The sequence below is a fragment of the Micromesistius poutassou genome, assembly GCF_964030765.1.
Source record: "Micromesistius poutassou genome assembly, chromosome: 2".
NCBI classification, from domain to species: Eukaryota; Metazoa; Chordata; class Actinopteri; order Gadiformes; family Gadidae; genus Micromesistius; species Micromesistius poutassou.
This window is the reverse complement of record NC_140272.1, coordinates 9,352,259-9,370,821: the sequence shown is the minus strand read 5'-3', so window position 1 is coordinate 9,370,821 and position 18,563 is coordinate 9,352,259. Positions and strand designations below refer to the sequence as shown.

The 18,563-nt window shown below is 46.3% G+C and overlaps 1 protein-coding gene across 1 annotated transcript in view; it reads right to left on the bottom strand.

The window, feature by feature from the left end:
- Positions 1-18,563, bottom strand: part of plekha6 (pleckstrin homology domain containing, family A member 6) — a gene marked incomplete at its 5' end in the record, with an annotated part of 59,013 nt that overhangs the window by 36,681 nt on the left and 3,769 nt on the right. The window contains one exon of the mRNA XM_084464746.1: positions 8,880-9,015. Within this exon, the coding sequence (XP_084320872.1) occupies positions 8,880-9,015 (136 nt within the window). The remainder of the gene's footprint in view (positions 1-8,879; positions 9,016-18,563) is intronic.

Here is an 18,563-nt window from a genome sequence, read left to right as displayed (position 1 = left end):
GTCCTCATTATGGTAACAAATAGAAGACATGTGCAAGGCATGAAGTCAAATCCCTCAAAGGCAGGCTAAGACCGAGGCAGAAGTATGCTTAAGGATATGAAGCCTAAATTTCTTAACACATCTTCTCATTGAGAAAGCAAGCAAACTCCAAGCACAGACGCAAGGCTCCAAACAACATTTCCCATGATTAGTCTGTAAGTATGAGGCGGCACAGAGAAGGAGAAAAAAGTTGTTCAAGCTGGAGAAAACTTCAACTGTAACTAGACAGCAAAGGGAAGCTATTGATGACAGATTATATTGTTTTAAGTGAACCCCTCATGTTTTAAACTCAGCGACCAAAGAGCATCGCTCCCTCTGCTATTGAGAGAAGTGTAATCTCACACACCTGTAATTTACAGGGAAGATGGATTCCCCGAAACAATCAGGGAAGAGATGCCCTGATTGGTCACTAGTGAGCCGTGAGTGGTCCCATAAAGGTGGGCCAAGTCAAGTCAAACACATTTCACTCACTAAAAGCTGACAGATGGCTGGTAACAGGTTACACTCAAACAATAGTACTTCTTGAATCTTACCCACAGCACCTAAACCTTATTGACAGAAATATAATCAGGGCGATCATGGAAACAATTAGCCTAAATAGTCAAATGTATTTGTGGTGCTCTGCATGATGGTACAAGGGGGTTAAGACCACAGGCAGGATGTGGACTGAGAGGACTCATGGTCGGAGGAAACAGGCTTGTTTACTAATTGGCATGATATTCATGTCCAGCTGGGGTTTTTCACTCTTGTAGTTAAACAAGACGACTTTGATAAGATAACAGAGCAGAAATTGTGAACTGCTCTTTAATTTGATGCTTGGAAGGTTCCCAGGCGAGCTGTATCATAGCTCTTCCAACAATACATTGTGTGTAGTGTTTCTGCTTACTATTATTATGACTTGCCTGTCATAATATATTTACGTTGTATATATTTTTCTTCATTTTTTGCAATTATATTTAATCAGCATTTATATGGCCTTTATTTGTGTTTCAAAATATTCAACCTTCCAGACACCCAAAAAAGTCAAGGAGCAGTCCTCCATGTAGCATCTTGGCAATCATCATAATGACAGGATTCATCACTTCTGATTGGCCAGAAGGCCAGGCCACGCATATCATAGGATGTGATTGAAGAAGCTCCAAATTATGGTAAGCAAGTTCATGAGCCCTTTCCAAGTCACCGGCTGCTGGTATAACAGGCTAAAACACGATTAATCCCAAGGCCGTGATTCTGACAGGTTTGAAGCTAATCCTGAAACAAGTGACTGAGATATTCAGCCTGGAGATGGATGAGAAGCTAACTGGCCGACGTGGATTATAGACAGGGATTATATAGGAATAAGGATTACCATGCATAATGCTTACCACGCCTTGCGTTTAGAATTTGGTCCTAGTTGATTTGATTTGATCTTCATTTTTTGATGCACAGATGATTGAGAAATACCTCTCTTCTATTTGACTAACTAGGAAAACCAATGCTTGGGCTGCATTCCTTTTACCATGGATGAAAACAAGAGTCAGACATCCACAAGAAATAAACAATAGCAAAATATCTGGTCAATGGACCAACCTGAGGCCTCTCAAAGTGCTTCACAATTACTGTCTCACGTTCACCATTACATACACACATTCATACACACAGCCACACACACCTTCATACACACATTCACTAAGTCCAACCCCAACACCCTACAGTCTAGCCCCAACGCCCTACAGTCCAACCCCAACGCCCCACAGTCCAACCCCAACGCCCTACAGTCCAATAACAATGCTATCAATGGGAAGATAAGTGTGTGTCCATGTTCTGTGTTTGTGTCCATGTTCTCTCTCTCTCTGTGTCCATGTTTTGTGTGTGTGTGTCCATGTTGTCTGTGTGTGTCCATGTTGTCTTTGTGTGTGTGTGTGTGTGTGTGTGTGTGTGTGTGTGTGTGTGTGTGTGTGTGTGTGTGTCCATGTTGTCTGTGTGTCTCCATGTTCTCTCTGTGTGTGTCCATGTTCTCTCTGTCTGTGTCCATGTTGTCTGTGTGTGTGTCCATGTTGTCTGTGTGTGTGCCCATGTTGTCTGTGTGTGTGTCCATGTTGTCTTTGTGTGTGTCCATGTTGTCTGTGTGTGTGTCCATGTTGTCTGTGTGTGTGCCCATGTTGTCTGTGTGTGTGTCCATGTTGTCTGTGTGTGTGCCCATGTTGTCTGTGTGTGTGTCCATGTTGTCTTTGTGTGTGTCCATGTTGTCTGTGTGTGTGTCCATGTTGTCTGTGTGTGTGTCCATGTTGTCTGTGTGTATCCATGTTCTCTGTGTGTGTGTCCATGTTGTCTGTGTGTATCCATGTTCTCTCTGTATGTGTCCATGTTGTCTCTGTATGTGTCTGTGTGTCCATGTTGTCTGTGTGTGTGTCCATGTTGTCTGTGTGTGTGTCCATGTTGTCTGTGTGTATCCATGTTCTCTGTGTGTGTGTCCATGTTGTCTGTGTGTATCCATGTTCTCTCTGTGTGTGTCCATGTTGTCTGTGTGTATCCATGTTCTCTCTGTATGTGTCCATGTTGTCTCTGTATGTGTCTGTGTGTCCATGTTGTCTGTGTGTGTCCAGGCTTTAAATGCTCAGGTTGAGATGAGTTGTTGCTACTGCTGCTGTTCCCTTGCCAAACCTCCTTTGGTGTTGACAAATCTTTTTCTAATACCACTCCTTAATACCAGCAGCAGGACAAGCTACAATCTGTTCTGGTTTCTGCAAGGAATGCTTTTGGCCTCCTCTGTGCTCTGCGGTGTCCTAGCTTCCCTGGCAGTAGACCTCTGTTGACTAGTGGGCCGCTGAGAGTCAACATCGTGGACAGATCGCTGGGAGCTGATGTAATGCTGCAGCGGACACTCTACGCAGGGCCGGGGATGCATGGAGTATGCATGCACACAACCCCCCAGATCACACTCATTCAACAAAGGAGTTCATCTGTTGAATGTAGTGGACATTTCACTTCCTCAGTAGTGCAATAAAGTAAGTAAGTAAATTCACATTGTTTCAGCGGAGCACAGCACACAGACACACATGAAGCTGGGTGGTATTTTGTAACTTCACATAATAGCTCTCAACGCTCCTTCAGATGGGAAAACTCTCAAATATTATTTTGCGTCTGTCACAACATGGCCTTGTGCTTTGGGCTTAAGACTAATAATGTATTACATCAATATACTGCACAGCACTTAGGAATGCATAGGAAATCTATAGACACAAACAGATGACAGACATCTGAGGCCCTTATTTATTGATACAATGCCATGCTAATGAGGGTTATGTTCCATCAGCAAGGAACCTGATAGGATCATGCTAACATGATGCAGGTCACATGATGGAAAAGCTGATCAGCCAATCAGCCAATCAGCCAACGGATTGGCAACTTAGTATGACTTCTAGTAGCAGTTCTGCTTGAACAAACACATTGTACAATTCAAATGTTGGCTACACTACAGTAAAGATGGCGCTAGCAGAATGAAAAGCAGGAGTAGTGAAAGCAGCAGAAGAGAAACTCAACAAGCAGAGTTCAACAGTAGCAGAGGCAGGTCATGAGGCAGGGAGCTCTCCTGGCCAAGAGGAGGCGACGGGCTTGCTGGGTTTCAGCAATCGACAACTCAGTCGATTCAATTTTCAACAGTTCTTTGAAAATGAATGTTTCCTATTCTTTGTGAAAGCTGATCCCCCCTCAGTGTCTAATTGTAGACGCCCCCCCCCCCCCCTCCCCACAGGCCTTTTCTTGGACCAGGAGCTGGGGTCCAGAAACTCTAACATGGAGGCAGAGGCTCCAAAAATCAGTCCTTTTCAGGAGTTATTTTCTTTCCCCTTTTTTGCCTTTTTCACCAGAAGAGAGAGGGAATTGTGGGGGTGGGGGTGGTGGAGGGTAGGATGGGGGGCAAGTCGCACACATGTGGAATGCATTGGAAATGGCGCAGCTGGTTGAATTTAAACCCTGGATTGAGAGAGCCCTCTCTTTCTGTCTCTCTTGATGCCAGCCTCCGCACCACGCTTCCAGAGCTCCCTCCTTTAGTTTGCTCTCAGTCATTCATTTGTTATCTTTCTTCCCTTCACCGGAACACACACACACACACACACACACACACACACACACACACACACACACACACAAACACAAACACACACAACTAGCCACACACACACACACACACACAGATATGTCACAGGCTACGTGTGGTCCAGTGTTGATGGGCTACTGGATATTATGTAACACTGTGGACCATGTGTCCATTCTTGTCATACAAACACTCTCATTATGTGTAATTGCGTGTGTGTGTGTGTGTGTGTGTGTATGTGTGTGTGTGTGTATGGGTGTGTGTATGGGTTCCTTGGTGTGTTTGTGTGAGTTGTGTGTGTGTGTGTGTGTGTGTGTGTGTGTGTGTGTGTGTGTGTGTGTGTGTGTGTGTGTGTGTGTGTGAGTTTCGTGCCAAACTGGTTTGCATAATATGAATGTTTTAGCGGAAATAAAGTCTAGCATATATGGCAGGTTGAGAATCATAGGACTGCATTGATCACGATTTCTCCAAGAATGATCACCTCATGTCCAGGCCATTCTCATTGAGATTAAATGTACTACTGCTACTACTGCTATTACTGCTACTAATACTACTACTACTACTACTACTACTACTATTACTACTGCTACTGCTACTACTACTACTACTACTACTACTGCTGCTACTACTGCTACTACTACTACTACTGCTACTACTGCTACTACTACTACTGCTACTACTACTACTGCTACTACTACTACTACTGCTACTACTACTACTGCTACTGCTACTACTACTACTACTGCTACTACTGCTACTGCTACTGCTGCTACTGCTACTACTGCTACTACTGTATGTTCTCCTGCCCTGTTTATGCACACAGATTCTATCCCAGACCAACACAGTGGCCTTCAAACCTTCTAATTCAGTAAGGACAGATGTATTTCTTTGGTCAGGGTTCTGTTTTGTGTGAATAATATAAGATAAGATACAACTTTATTATTATTATTTATTTATTAATACATTGCATAATGCATGCAAATGCGTGTGTGTCTGTGTGAGGGTCTGTGTGAGAGAGTTAGCCATTATTTGGTTGTAAATCGGCTCAAAGCCGTGATAGCTCACTGCTGTCTGGGGAGTGAATCAGGGGGCCGATGGCTCATCTACACTGTATGACATGTATGTATTAATGTAAGACATGTATTACTGTAAGACATGTATTACTGTATGACAAGTATTACTGTATGACATGTATTACTGTATGACATGTGTTACTGTATGATTGTCAGTTCTGGAAACATGATGGCAAATAAATTGCCATCATGATAACAAAGCACAATCCTGGGTTGGCTTGGCACTTTTTTAAGTGCCAAACATTAAAAAAGTGCCAAGCCAACCCAGGATTACGATAACAATGGCAATGGCCACAAACAGCACATATGTTACATTAACATGAATTATTAAGAGGGCAGAGAGGAACATAAGAGGGGAGATATTGATGTGATTCACCATCACCATTACTTTTTTAAATTGAGGACTAGTAGGCAGAGAAATAAGGTTCACATTAGGATTGCATTCCTATTCTGAGAAAGACCCCACCGCATTCTTGGCAAAAGGACTCTGTTGACAATTTCTCCTTTTATGAACGAAAGCAAACATGGACGCGTGCATGCTGACCCAAATGCTCTCTTCCTGTAAGGCATCGTTCCATCAGGACATGCTTTACCACGGGACATCGTAGTGATATAGGGCTGCATAGTGATGTATAGTGGTGTATAGTGATGTATAGTGATGTTAGGTGATTTACAGTGATGTATAGTGATGTATAGTGATGTTAGGTGATTTACAGTGATGTATAGTGATATATAGTGATGTACAGTTATGTACAGTGATGTACAGTGATGTATAGTGATGTATAGTGATGTATAGTGATGTATATTGATGTATAGTGGTGTATAGTGATGTATAGTGATGTTAGGTGATGTATAGTGATGTACAGTGATGTACAGTGGTGTACAGTGATGTATAGTGATGTACAGTGATGTATAGTGATTTACAGTGATGTACAGTGGTGTACAGTGATGTATAGTGATGTACAGTGATGTATAGTGATGTACAGTGATGTACAGTGATGTATAGTGATATATAGTGATCAGCACAGGCAGTGTTTTAAGCTATGCTGTGCTGAAAACAACCCTTAACTTTAAGACAAAGAGTGACCACAATGCAAGGATAGGCTAACTGTTGTGGAGAAAATTATGCATAATCTTAGCACTGGGACCTCCTTCATCATCTCTTTCCTGTGTTTTGCACTTGGCTGCTTGCGCTACCTTTTGCATGAACTCGCTCTAGCATTCCTCTTTGATTCATTTTGGAAAGACTCCATTCCCTCGCCCTTCCGCTCTCGCCCTCTTGTCCTCACCTCACTGCAACTCTTTTCAGGGTTTTGTCATTTAACATGTTCAGCCAAGGCGTAACTCAGTGCCAATGCCTTTGTTGTTGCACCTCTGACTCATGTGTTTCCACGTATCAGGGAGCACAGATGCCTGAAGCTAAGCCGTCTGTAAAATGTAAGATGGATCAGCGGGCATTTAGTTATTCTGCTTTCTCAAGAGCAGAGTCTCACACCACCACTTTGGTCGAGACGTAAGGAATGAGGCGTGCTTGAAAACACCCTCGTCCCATCTGTCAGTGGTTCCTCACATTCTCTCTGTTCCTCAACAGGACCCCCTCTCCCCGGCCCCCTTCCCTGAACAACCTCTGCCCTGCAGGTCCCGACTGGCCCGCGCTCCGTCTCCACCGTCTGGGATCGTCCCGGTCTGCCCGGCCGACCGAGTTCTGATACTATCGTGCTATCAGGCCGTGGAGACGTGATGGAGTTAAAGGCCCCGGGGTGCTGCCGGGCACCCTGTCCTCACGGCACCCCTCGTCTTAGGTGGCCCCCAGGCAAGGTTACCATGGTTACAGCGGTCACCCTGGACCACGAGGAGGAAGTCAACGTTTTTCTCTTCACGATAAATAAAACAATTCTATTGAACTTTGGGGGGGGAGGAGGGTGACTTTTAAGAATGAAAGATAAATGAATAAAAACAATGCTGTAAATTGTGTTGCAATGAATGGGGACTTTTCTTGGAGGCGTTTTGCCTGCCAAGGAGGGACATGCATACAAAGAAACACACACTCTGAATTAAACACACACACTCTGAATCACACACACACACACTCTGAATCACACACTCTGAATCACAAACACACTCAGGATTTACTGTAGTGAGGAGGACAAGAGTGGTCAGTAATGGGATTCTCTCCCCAGCTAAACCTGACCATTCCTGCCAAGGCCTGCAGACAGCCCTATACTGTACTATACGAACCAGCTCGTTTCTCGCCAGCTTCACGTCAAAATAAAGCCAATAATGCATCATGGGTCTGCAGTACTGAAGCCCGGACAGATCTAATCTGGTGTCTCCTGGGACACCGATAGCAACATCAGATCTAGAGGGTGGAAGCAAAAACACCTAATCCCTGGTCCTGTACAACCAATAGAAACAGCATCTGTACATCTGCACAACACCGTTCAACGTGTTGGTTGTTTACTGAGCCACGTCTTAATGTCAAAATAAAGAGATCTAAATCTGAACAAGTACATATAGCTGCATCAGGTCAACCATTGCATAGGCAGCTGTTTTCATAGTTTCTCCTAGCTGATCAAATCAAATTGGCTAGAGTCATGATGCAAATAATGCCAGTTCAATCCTAAGTGAGAACTGTTATTAGTTAGCCTGGCTATTGCAAGACCAAGCTCAATCTCAGCTTGCACGTTGGTCTGGGGAGGCTGCTGTCATTTTCTTCAGCACAAGAGGCGTTATCAACGGGGCTAGTTCAACTTACTCTGTACGCAATTGGCTGCTTGCCGTCGCTTCCCTGTCATCATTGTGTTAAACCAGCCAATAGCACGCCAGGGGGAAGCCAGCTTGGTGATTTGGCTCCTGCAAAAGCGTATCGGAAGCAGAAAGAAATGTATTGCTCTTCTCCAGACCCTTCTGCAGGGTGAATTCAAATCACCAGCAGAATGGGCTGGGGGTACCCAGTCTAGTTATTAGAGGCACCTCAGTTGTTTCATTCAATGCAACAAGTGTGAGAATCAGATTCACCAATCAGGTAGCAAAGGAGTTCATCTGAGCAGAATCACTTTTTACTGACAGAGTGGTCGCTGGGTTTAGCCACCAAACTAATCGCTTCAATTATCCTGCAATCACAGACACACACGTCTGCTACCAATCAAGTGCTGCCAAAGCAAACGCATGCACACACACACACGCGCGCATGCATGCACGCACACACACACACGCACGCACACAAACACACACCTCTTATGTGCCGTAGTTTAAAGCCAAGATGAGCTATGACGCTATTTGAGAATCAACCATCAATTTATTTCTTTTTTTCTTTTTCAATTTCAAAACATTCCTGCTTCCACATTTCCAAAAATCAAAACCACATTTTAAAAGTATGATTTTAGACTTTTTTCATTATCGTAGCTGTTGAAGTATCTCAAAGTCTGTTCACAGATGTGTACTTGAAACTCTGCATGAATCACGTGATGATAATTCATAACAAAGTGTGCCTCAGGTGTCACATGGCCGTATCACACACACACACGTACGTTCCTCCAACCAGCGTCCACGGGCAGCGTTCAACATCCTGACTGAGCAGAGAGCCACAGCAACAACAAGACGTCTCACTAACACGATAAACACGCGACAGACCAGCAGACAGAACAGAGCCCTTTGTTCTCTGCCTGCTCCTAGGCAGGTGTTAAGCTCACCTTCTCTCACTCCTTTGTATCCTCTTCTCCTCTCCTCCTCTCCTCTTCTCTCTTCCCTCCTTCACTGAAGCTCTTTCCAGTGGCTTATAGCGCCTCTCCCAGCGTGCTGGGGCTTGGCTGGAAGGCAGGGGGCGGACTGGAGGAGAGAGAGAGACACAGAGGGAGAGGGGGAGAGAGAGAGCAGGAGAGAGGGAGAGAGGGAGAGAGCGAGGGAGAGTCAGTCAGTCTGCAAGAGGAGCGGGAAAGTGGAAAGGAGGGGGAAATTTGAAACCAGCCCGAGCTCTCTTTTAAACAATCGCCCTCACTCTTCCACACCCTCCACTCTCCTACTGCCATCCCTACCTTTGTCCCTCTGCTGCTCCACTCCACACACACACACACACACACACACAAATACGTATGCACGCACACACACACACACACACACACACACACACACACACACGCACAGACATACACACACACATGCATACACACACACACACACACACACACACACACACACAAGCACACACACACAAACACATGCACGCAAACATACACACACGCCTGAAAATACATTCCTCCCACTTTGGAGTTGAATTCATTTTGCAGGTTTCTGTTGTTTAATTTCTGTCTAGGGCTCCTCCCCCTTTGGAACACACATGCTCAGAAACACAACCAGGGCTTAAAAACACACACACACACACACACACACACACAGACCCCCCCCCCCACAAACACACACACACATAGACAAACACACACACACACACACACTCCAAAGCATGTCTGCTTCTGTCTGGCTAGAGAGAGAAAGAGGGAGAGGGAGGGAGGGAGGGAGGTAGAGAGAGAGAGAGCAACAGAGAGAGAAAGAGAGAGCAGCACACGGGAGGAGTCGAGGAGCAGAAAGGGGAATCTCAGCTCCCATATTTTACCACAATCAATTTATAGAACTTTATTGAGAGTTACATGTCATGTGCCAAACACCAAGACACCAGTCCCCAGGCCAGAGCTCCAGGCAAGAGTGCGCTTGTGTGTGCGTTTGTGCGTTTGTGTGTGAGTGTGTGTGTGTGTGTGTGTGTGTGTGTGTGTGTGCGTGTGTGCGTGTGTGTGTGTGCGTGTGTGTGTGCGTGTGCGTGTGCGTGTGTGTGTGTGTGTGTGTGTGTGTGTGTTTCACGCCTTAATGATAGGTGTGATTCCTGATTAGTCAGAAGAACACAGGTGTTCAATGTGTCCTGCAGTAACAAAAATACATGTTATACTATGTGTGTGTGTGTGTGTGTGTGTTTGACGCCTTGATGATAGGTGTGATTCCTGATTAGTCAGAAGAACACAGGTGTTCAATGTGTCCTGCAGCATGTGTGCGTGTGTGTATGCGTGTGAGTGTGTTTGTGTGTGTGTGCGTGTGTGTGTGCGTGTGCGTGTGTGTGTGTGAGGTGAGTACACGTCTGGAGGGTGATGATTCATGCCACTGGGTCTTGCCACACCTCCATTACTCAGCAGCCCCCCTGGCCTCTTATCCTAACATCACGTATCATCAGCGTATAGAGGTGCAGATTCAAACCCACCGGTTTGAGAGCCCCGGTCCCAGGGGGGACCTGGGGGCCCTCAGGGGCCGTTCTGGGGCTGCTGCTTCCTTCACTGTGGACCCCCACCACAGCCAGCGATCAACGTTGTGAATCGCACCGTCTGGATGGCATTTAAATTTCGTTGTGCCATGTGCAATGACAATAAAGAGATTCTGATTCTGATCACGAGCCTCCTCCAGCTCCCTTACGAGCACAATGTGGGGCCCCGTGTCTCTCAGACCTCTGTGGTCTGGACCAAGGCCCCACCTGCAGCTGCAGCATAGCAGCAAAACCCCCCAGCCCAGCAGGACCGCTCGGCCTCCTCCTCACTCCTCCTCACTCCTCCTCATTCTGGAAAGGTTGGGGTTGATGATCCGCTGATGCTTTCTGGTGGAGCACGTTGGATCCCAGTCCGGCTCTCTGAACCTCTTTAAAGGTCAGTGACCGTAGCCGAACCCCCCCTGGTCCCGCCCTGGGGGTCTCATGGCCCGGACTCTCTCCTGCTAGGCTCCCAGCATGCCCTGCTCAGCCTCTGCTCCGGTCTCATGTGCTGTGACTATCAGCCCATGAGGAATGTGTTGAGCTGTACGGAGACGTTTGGCCACCACTCACTCTATCACTACACTGAAATGTAGATTAAGAAAAAAGATTAAACTAATTGGCTCCACAGAGATGACCCAGAGGGCGTGGAAACCAGAAGTAATGGTGAGTCCCCGCCCCTCCTAATTCTGGCCCCGCCCCAGAGTCAGAGCAGCCCCTCTATGTGGAGGAGGTCAGGGGACTGAGACTCTGCAATAGGACACCGTATCACCGTCCACAACACACAACACAAACAACACACATCAGTTCATTGACTCAATGGCACCAACTTTTTTTTTTTCACCAACACATCCCTACATCTAATGCATTATTTGTCTCTGCGTGTTCAGGTGCAGAGTTCTTAGAGCCGTGTGAGCGGTTCAGACTAGAGGCCCCGGGACATGTGGGAGGAGGGGCGTGTTGCTGGGAGAGCGACGGGTAAACCTTAGAGGATGAGCGCTACCTAGTGGAGAGACACACACACACACACACACACACACACACACACACAAAAACATATACACACCCACACACACACCCACACACATAAACACTCACACACACACACACACACACACACAAACATAATCACACAGACAGAGACACACACAAACACATACACAGACAGACAGACAGACACAGAGACACACAGATCCACACACATACACATTCTCAAATACTTGTTGCCAAAAGGGTATTTGGAGAGTGGTTGGACAAAGGGCGAGTTAGGTCTCCCAAGCGACTGCACCCAGACACAGAGGCGCTGTGAGGCTGTGTAAAGCCTGATGGCCTTCAGCGTTAGATCCCACATGATAACCGATAATACAATCCTACACTTCATATGTAGGTAGCCTGCTCCCTCTCCTTAGAACTAAACCTCCACAGACTGTTGACCTGCTGACCCAACACTATGCGTCCTGTAGCCCAGTATCATACTGTCCTTCATCAGGAGGTCGGGTTGGACTAACAACACAGTGTGGGTTGTTATTATCATCAAAATCACTTAACTCTTGATCCAAAGCCATTGAAATACAGCTCTCACACACACACACACACACACACACACGCACAAACACAGACACACACACACACACACACACCAGAAAACAGCTTTGGTAGGTTCTGTCACAGTAATACAGGAATGTGATTTCCTCATGCACGTAATATGAGAGCTAGTTTAAGGTTTACAGCAATGAGCGAAAAGTGAATGGTTGTTTTGTGCTTCCTTATTCAGTTACCCTTGAAGCTGTTGCCTGACAATCACAGAGCAAAACTTACCTTCGGGGTCTTCATGTGTCTGGTTTTAAAAGTGCATCCACGCAAGTCTCCTGCTGGCTGCCACCATTGTGTGTGTGTATGTGTATGTGTATGTGAATGTGTATGTGAATGTGTATGTGTATGTGTGTTCTCTAACCAAACTTGTTTTCCATGTCTTGACTCGAGACAAGACGCCATACACACACACACACACACACACACACACACACACACACACACACACACACACACACACACACACACACACACACACACACACACACACACACACACACACACACACACACACACACACAGTATTTCGGCCAGTGGAGTCACTTGTGTTCCAAACCACCGGGCCATTACCCTTTAGAACAGTGAGTTTAAGTGGTATGTGTAACACAGACTATTGCATAATTTACTTACAAAGACATGAAGGGACAACTACCAAAACTTGTGCAACTATCGTTGTAGCTAATGCCAACTGTTTAATGGACTCCCTGATGGTCCCAGATAGCATACAAACAACCACTCCTATTTGGTACCCTAGAAGCTACGTTTTGCCATTGAACACAACATGTGTCATGCTTGCCTGTCCTCCTCCATTGGAATGTGTCTTTGTTCTCTTATTGTTTTAGTGATTAGATGAGTTGTGTCGGTGCCCCACTAGCTTCAACTAGAACTACCGTCTCTGTATTGTGGTTCACCTCCCCGTGTCCTGCCTCCAGGGAGGGAAGGGTGACAGGTTGACAGGGGTAGTGTCATCATGGGTTCATCACAGCAGATGACAGGGTGAGAGGGTGAGAGGGGAAGGGTGAGGGAGGCTGTTGTGTCATCATGGGTTCATCACAGCAGGTGACAGGGTGACAGGACCTCTGCGAGGATAAGGGAGGCCGTGGTGTCATCATGGGTCATCACAGCAGATGACAGGGTGACAGGACCTCTGCGAGGGTCACAGCCTCTGTGAGGCTGTCATGTCATCATGGGTCATCACAGCAGATGACAGGGTTAGGGAGGCTGTGGCGTCATCATGGTTTGATGAGGAGGGCTGACCAGAGAGATTTTATGTCAGGCTGGCATGTAGAAGGTGATGTATTTCTTATGTTCTGATGTAATTCATCCTTTAAATGGAGCAGCCTCCATACATTGTTTCCTTAAAACATAAACATAACATCCCAGTGATTTCCTCAGGGATTTCCCCAGAAGTACCTTGATAATTTACTTATCTTCAAACTGTTTTTAAACTGTTCAAATCTAAATGGACCACTATCATTTAGTCTGTGAAGGTTGAAAGTGTCTATTGTGTCTAGTGTGGTTAATAACTGGTCTGTTAAGTATACCTGAAACCTACATGACCTGTCTCTCAGATTGCACTTCCATAAGTTCTGCTTGGTCAAAAATCCTGCTTGGTCAATAGTCCTGCATGGTCGATAATCCTGCATGGTCAATAGTCCTGCATTGTCAACAGTCCTGCTTTTTCATTTTCAATGACCTTAAACTATGAGTGAACACGTGTTTATGTTCATGTGTGTTTGTGGGCTTTGAGAACTCGCCCAGCATCTAGTTAGACTTCATTAGATTGTTTTCCTGACTAATGAGCCACCACCAGTCCTCCCATCAGGCTGCCCCGTAACAACCCCCAGGCCAGGTCCCTAGTGGGGCTGCTGGTTGGATAGGATGTGCTCCTTAATGAATCTCATGGCTCATCACAAAGGGCACAAAGTCACTTTCTTGTTCCCCTGCCAAAACGATACAGCTTGTGTATTAAGTAGCAGCCACATGTGAGCAAGAGAAGGATTGTAGCCTTTTGAGGGATGTCATGGGACTCTGGACTTCCCCAGTCCTCCCCAATGACCAGTGCACACGTGGTGGGACTCTACCAGGCAGTCCATGGACTCCCATGGGCTGTTGCATCACACAGAATGAATGTGAGTGTGTGTGTGTGTGTGTGTGTGTGTGTGTGTGTGTGTGTGTGTGTGGTGTGTGTGTGCGTGTGTGTGTGTGTGTGTGTGTGTGTGTGTCTGTGTGTGTCTGTGTGTGTATGTGTGTATCTTTCTGTGTGTTTGTCTTTGTGTGTGTGTGTGTGTATCTTTGTTTGTGTGTGTGTGAGTGTGTGTGTGTGTGTATGTGTGTTTCTGTGTGCGTCTGTGTGTGTCAGTGTATATGTGAGTTTGTGTGTGTGAGTGTTTCTGTGTGTGTCTGTGTGTGTCTGTGTATGTATGTGTCTGTGTATGTGTGTGTTTGTCTTCATGTGTGTGTGTGTGTGTGTAGTTCCTCATCCACTATCCCTCATATCCCTCCCTGTTATGTAACATCACCCCATCAGCCAGCGTGCTCCGTGAAGTGGATCAAGGCCTCAGAAGCTGCCGTCACGGTGGTGACGAATAATCTTGTGCTGCAGCAGAAACAGCAACAGCAGAGCACTGAGCTCTCGTCCCGGCCCGACCCCGCTGTAGTGTGGCCCTCTGCCAGGATGGGCTTTGATGGACGGCTACGATGCTGCTCACACCCTGGAGACGAGCCACACAGTGTCACGCAGCCTCCTAGCGTCACGCAGCAACACAGCTTCACGTAGCGACACAGCGTCATGCAGTAACACAGCGTCACGCAGCTTCCTAGCGTCACACAGCTTCCTAGCGTCACACAGCTTCCTAGCGTCAAGCAGCCTCCTAGCGTCATGTAGCCTCCTAGCGTCATGCAGCTTCCTAGCGTCATGTAGCCTCCTAGCGTCATGTAGCCTCCTAGCGTCATGCAGCTTCCTAGCGTCATGTAGCCTCCTAGTGTCATGTAGCCTCCTAGCGTCATGTAGCCTCCTAGCGTCATGCAGCTTCCTAGCGTCACGCAGCCTCCTAGCGTCATGCAACCACACAGCGTCATGTAGCCTCCTAGCGTCACGCAGCCACACAGCGTCATGTAGCCTCCTAGCGTCATGTAGCCTCCTAGCATCACGCTGCTTCCTAGCGTCATGCAGCTTCCTGGCGTCCTAGCGTCATGCAGCTTCCTTGCTTCCTAGCGTCATGCAGCTTCCTGGCGTCCTAGCGTCATGCAGCTTCCTGGCGTCCTAGCGTCATGCAGCTTCATAACGTTATGCCGCTTCCTAGCGTAGCATCCTAGCATAGCTTCCTAGCATCATGCAACTTTCTGGCGTCCTAGCGTCATGCAGCTTCCTAGCGTCACAGAGCGTCCTAACGTCACACAGCTTCCTAGCGTAATGCAGCTTCCTAGTGTAGTTTCCTAGCGTCATGCAGCTTCCTAACGTCACGTAGTGAGCAGATGCTCACTGCTCATGCAGACCCTATATATCCAGCGATGGCTCGTCATATCTTAAGCCTGCTCAGGGCTTTCACACATTGACGTGTATTTGTACCTGGGTGTTATTTTCTCCAACTTTGGGTTTGGAATGCCAGACATTCTCATATTTGATATGGAATATTCTCATATATAAAGATTTGATTCCATATTTATTTGCCAGTCCATCTTTAATTCGTTACCTTCTTATCTAGAGTACCTACATGTGCTTCATGAAATTGAGGTGCTTGTATGGCTGTTTCCCAAGCATACATCTGCTCTTGTGTTGTCAGCCCAGACAACATGATGAACCAGCGAATCAACCCAAAGGGTTGATTTGTAAAAAATAAATTATCTATGATGACGTCCATGTGCTACTATGATTACTCAGGGTCAACGCTCCAAAAGGGAGCATACATGTGAACGTGGTCAGGCTGTGACAGGGTCTTATTACCACTGTATTGATCGGATTCAGTTCCAGTATCTAATATCAACACACTTAAAAGGAAGAAATACAATACATTAATATTTAAACAGCTGTAAACGGCCCGGGGGAATCCAGCTCCCGTGGATCTTTCTGAGAGGGCCCTTGAGTAATTCGACTTTAAAAGACAATAGTATTGTCTCATGTATGAGTGTCTGGAGTGGATTAGAAGATAGGGGAGTTAGGAGCAGGTGACTTATCACCTTCTTCAGCTAAAAGCACCCTAGCACCACTTGTAGATTGTATGCATGAGTTGTTATTAGCTGCTTTGCCCCCCGCTTACTAAAAGAGCTGCTTCTTTGAGACCCAGGTCAGTGGTTCACATTGTCTATGTCCAGATGTACAGCAGCCAGGATGTATTTTTAACTCGACCTCTCGCTCTCTCTTGTGCGGTGTAGGCGTGTTCCCGAACTGGGCAGGTGGCCACCCATTCAGCAGCTCCCGTAGCTGTATCCCAGTTCGTCAAAGACAAGTTATACCCTACAAACTGCCCTGGCTGGGTCGTTTTCTCCAATAGTGCCCCCAAATGAACAGATCCACCCGTTTCTATTCTGTGTGTCCACTGCACTTGTTTACAGCTGGACATAGACACTGTCCTCAGCTGCCCTTGGGTTTTAGCAAACCGGCCAGATGCTTCAGCGTTTGAGCACCACAACTGGGCTCTGCTCGTTGTCCCTGGACTGTGTTGTCTGATGGACCTGGAAGGGCCATCACAGGGGGCCCAGAATGAACCTGGAGCTTTTTTTTATTTTAAGGCTGGTTCAGGGACTTCTCTCCAACAGGGCACAAGCTGGACCCAAACTGAGGATTTTTGAGTTTGATATTTAGATTATTACTTTCTGTTGTTGCCTGCTGTCTGCTTTCTAGAAGCCTGGGCATCTTTCAATGCTGGTAACCATTCAGGATAACATGCTGGTAACCATTCAGGATAACATGCTGGTTACCATTCAGGATAACATGCTGGTTACCATTCAGGATAACATGTTGGCAATGTCCATTGCTTTACACCATGAAGGCTACAGAACAGAACTAATGTCCACTGTTCCATCACAGCGACAAAAACTGTTGATTTCTAGTGTTTGCAATAATTATTGGCACAATGTCAGCCGTTAAACATTAAAAGAATACCTTGACCAAAATGGTTCCCATGGCCCTAGTATTGGACAGCTGTTGAAGGCTAGGGTACAGAGAGGGTGTCCCTGTAACAGAAGGCATTGACTAAGCCTTCACACCCCTACTTGACTATTTACTGGCATTGAATTTATTGTCAGTCATTTGTTTTAAATTATATTAATTGTGGGTCTGATACATCTGGTCCATGATGTCAGGATCTCACTGCTTCTATAAATAGACATGATGTTCTCAGGTCATTAGAAATGGCCTCCCGCTCAGAGCACACAAATACACAAGTACACACACACATACACACACACACACACACACGTGTACACACACACACACACACACACACACACACACACACACACACACACACACACACACACACACACACACACACACACACGCACAGAGCGGCTGCTCCGCCGGCCTCCTGCCTCATGTGTGAGCCCCTGCTGTATCACGACAGATTGGCTTCCATATTAATGAGGCTACTGTCAAAAGGCATAGCTCATCATAATGAGCTATGCAAGCACACGCATACATACTACACAAAGGCCCAAATCCCCCCAGAGAAACACACACACACACACACACACACACACACACACACACACACACACAGACACACATATACGGTTTGGCTCAACCTTGTATTGATATATTCAGATCCTGCAATATTGTACAGCGGTACAGCGTGTATTGGTTACACCCTGCACAACCGGTAAACACACTTTATAGTTTATATATTTTAGTTTATATGTTTGAGTTTAAACGTTTGAGTTTATATGTTTGAGTTTATAAATTAGAGTTTATATATTTGAGTTTATACGTTTGAGTTCATATGTTTGTTTATATATTTGAGTTTATATATTTCTGTTTATATATTTGAGTTTACATGTTTGAGTTTATATATTTGAGATTATATATTTGAGTTTATATATTTGAAGTATTATGCACATGTTCAAATGTTGCTACAAACAGTTTGATCATCCAATAAAAGCCAGAAGGGGGCTAAAGAGGACTTGAATGGCTGGCAGGGCGTCACATGATGTGAGCAGAGCCTTGCAGGGGGCCAGCTCCACCAGTCAGTCCAGCCTCAGCTCTTCTCAGCTCCACCATGATGCGCCTTTTGCCAGCGTGTGGAGGGAAGGCCGAGCAGGATGGAACAAAGAGCTGAGGTCTGATGGGAGACACAAGGGGAGCTGAAGCCCACCTGGCTGTTTGGCTCACGACGCATTCACACACACAGACACACACGGACACACACAGACATATGCACACACACACGCACACACTCACACACGTGTACATGCACACACACACACACACACACACACACACACACACACACACACGTACAAACATGCACACACACACACACACACACACACACACACACACACG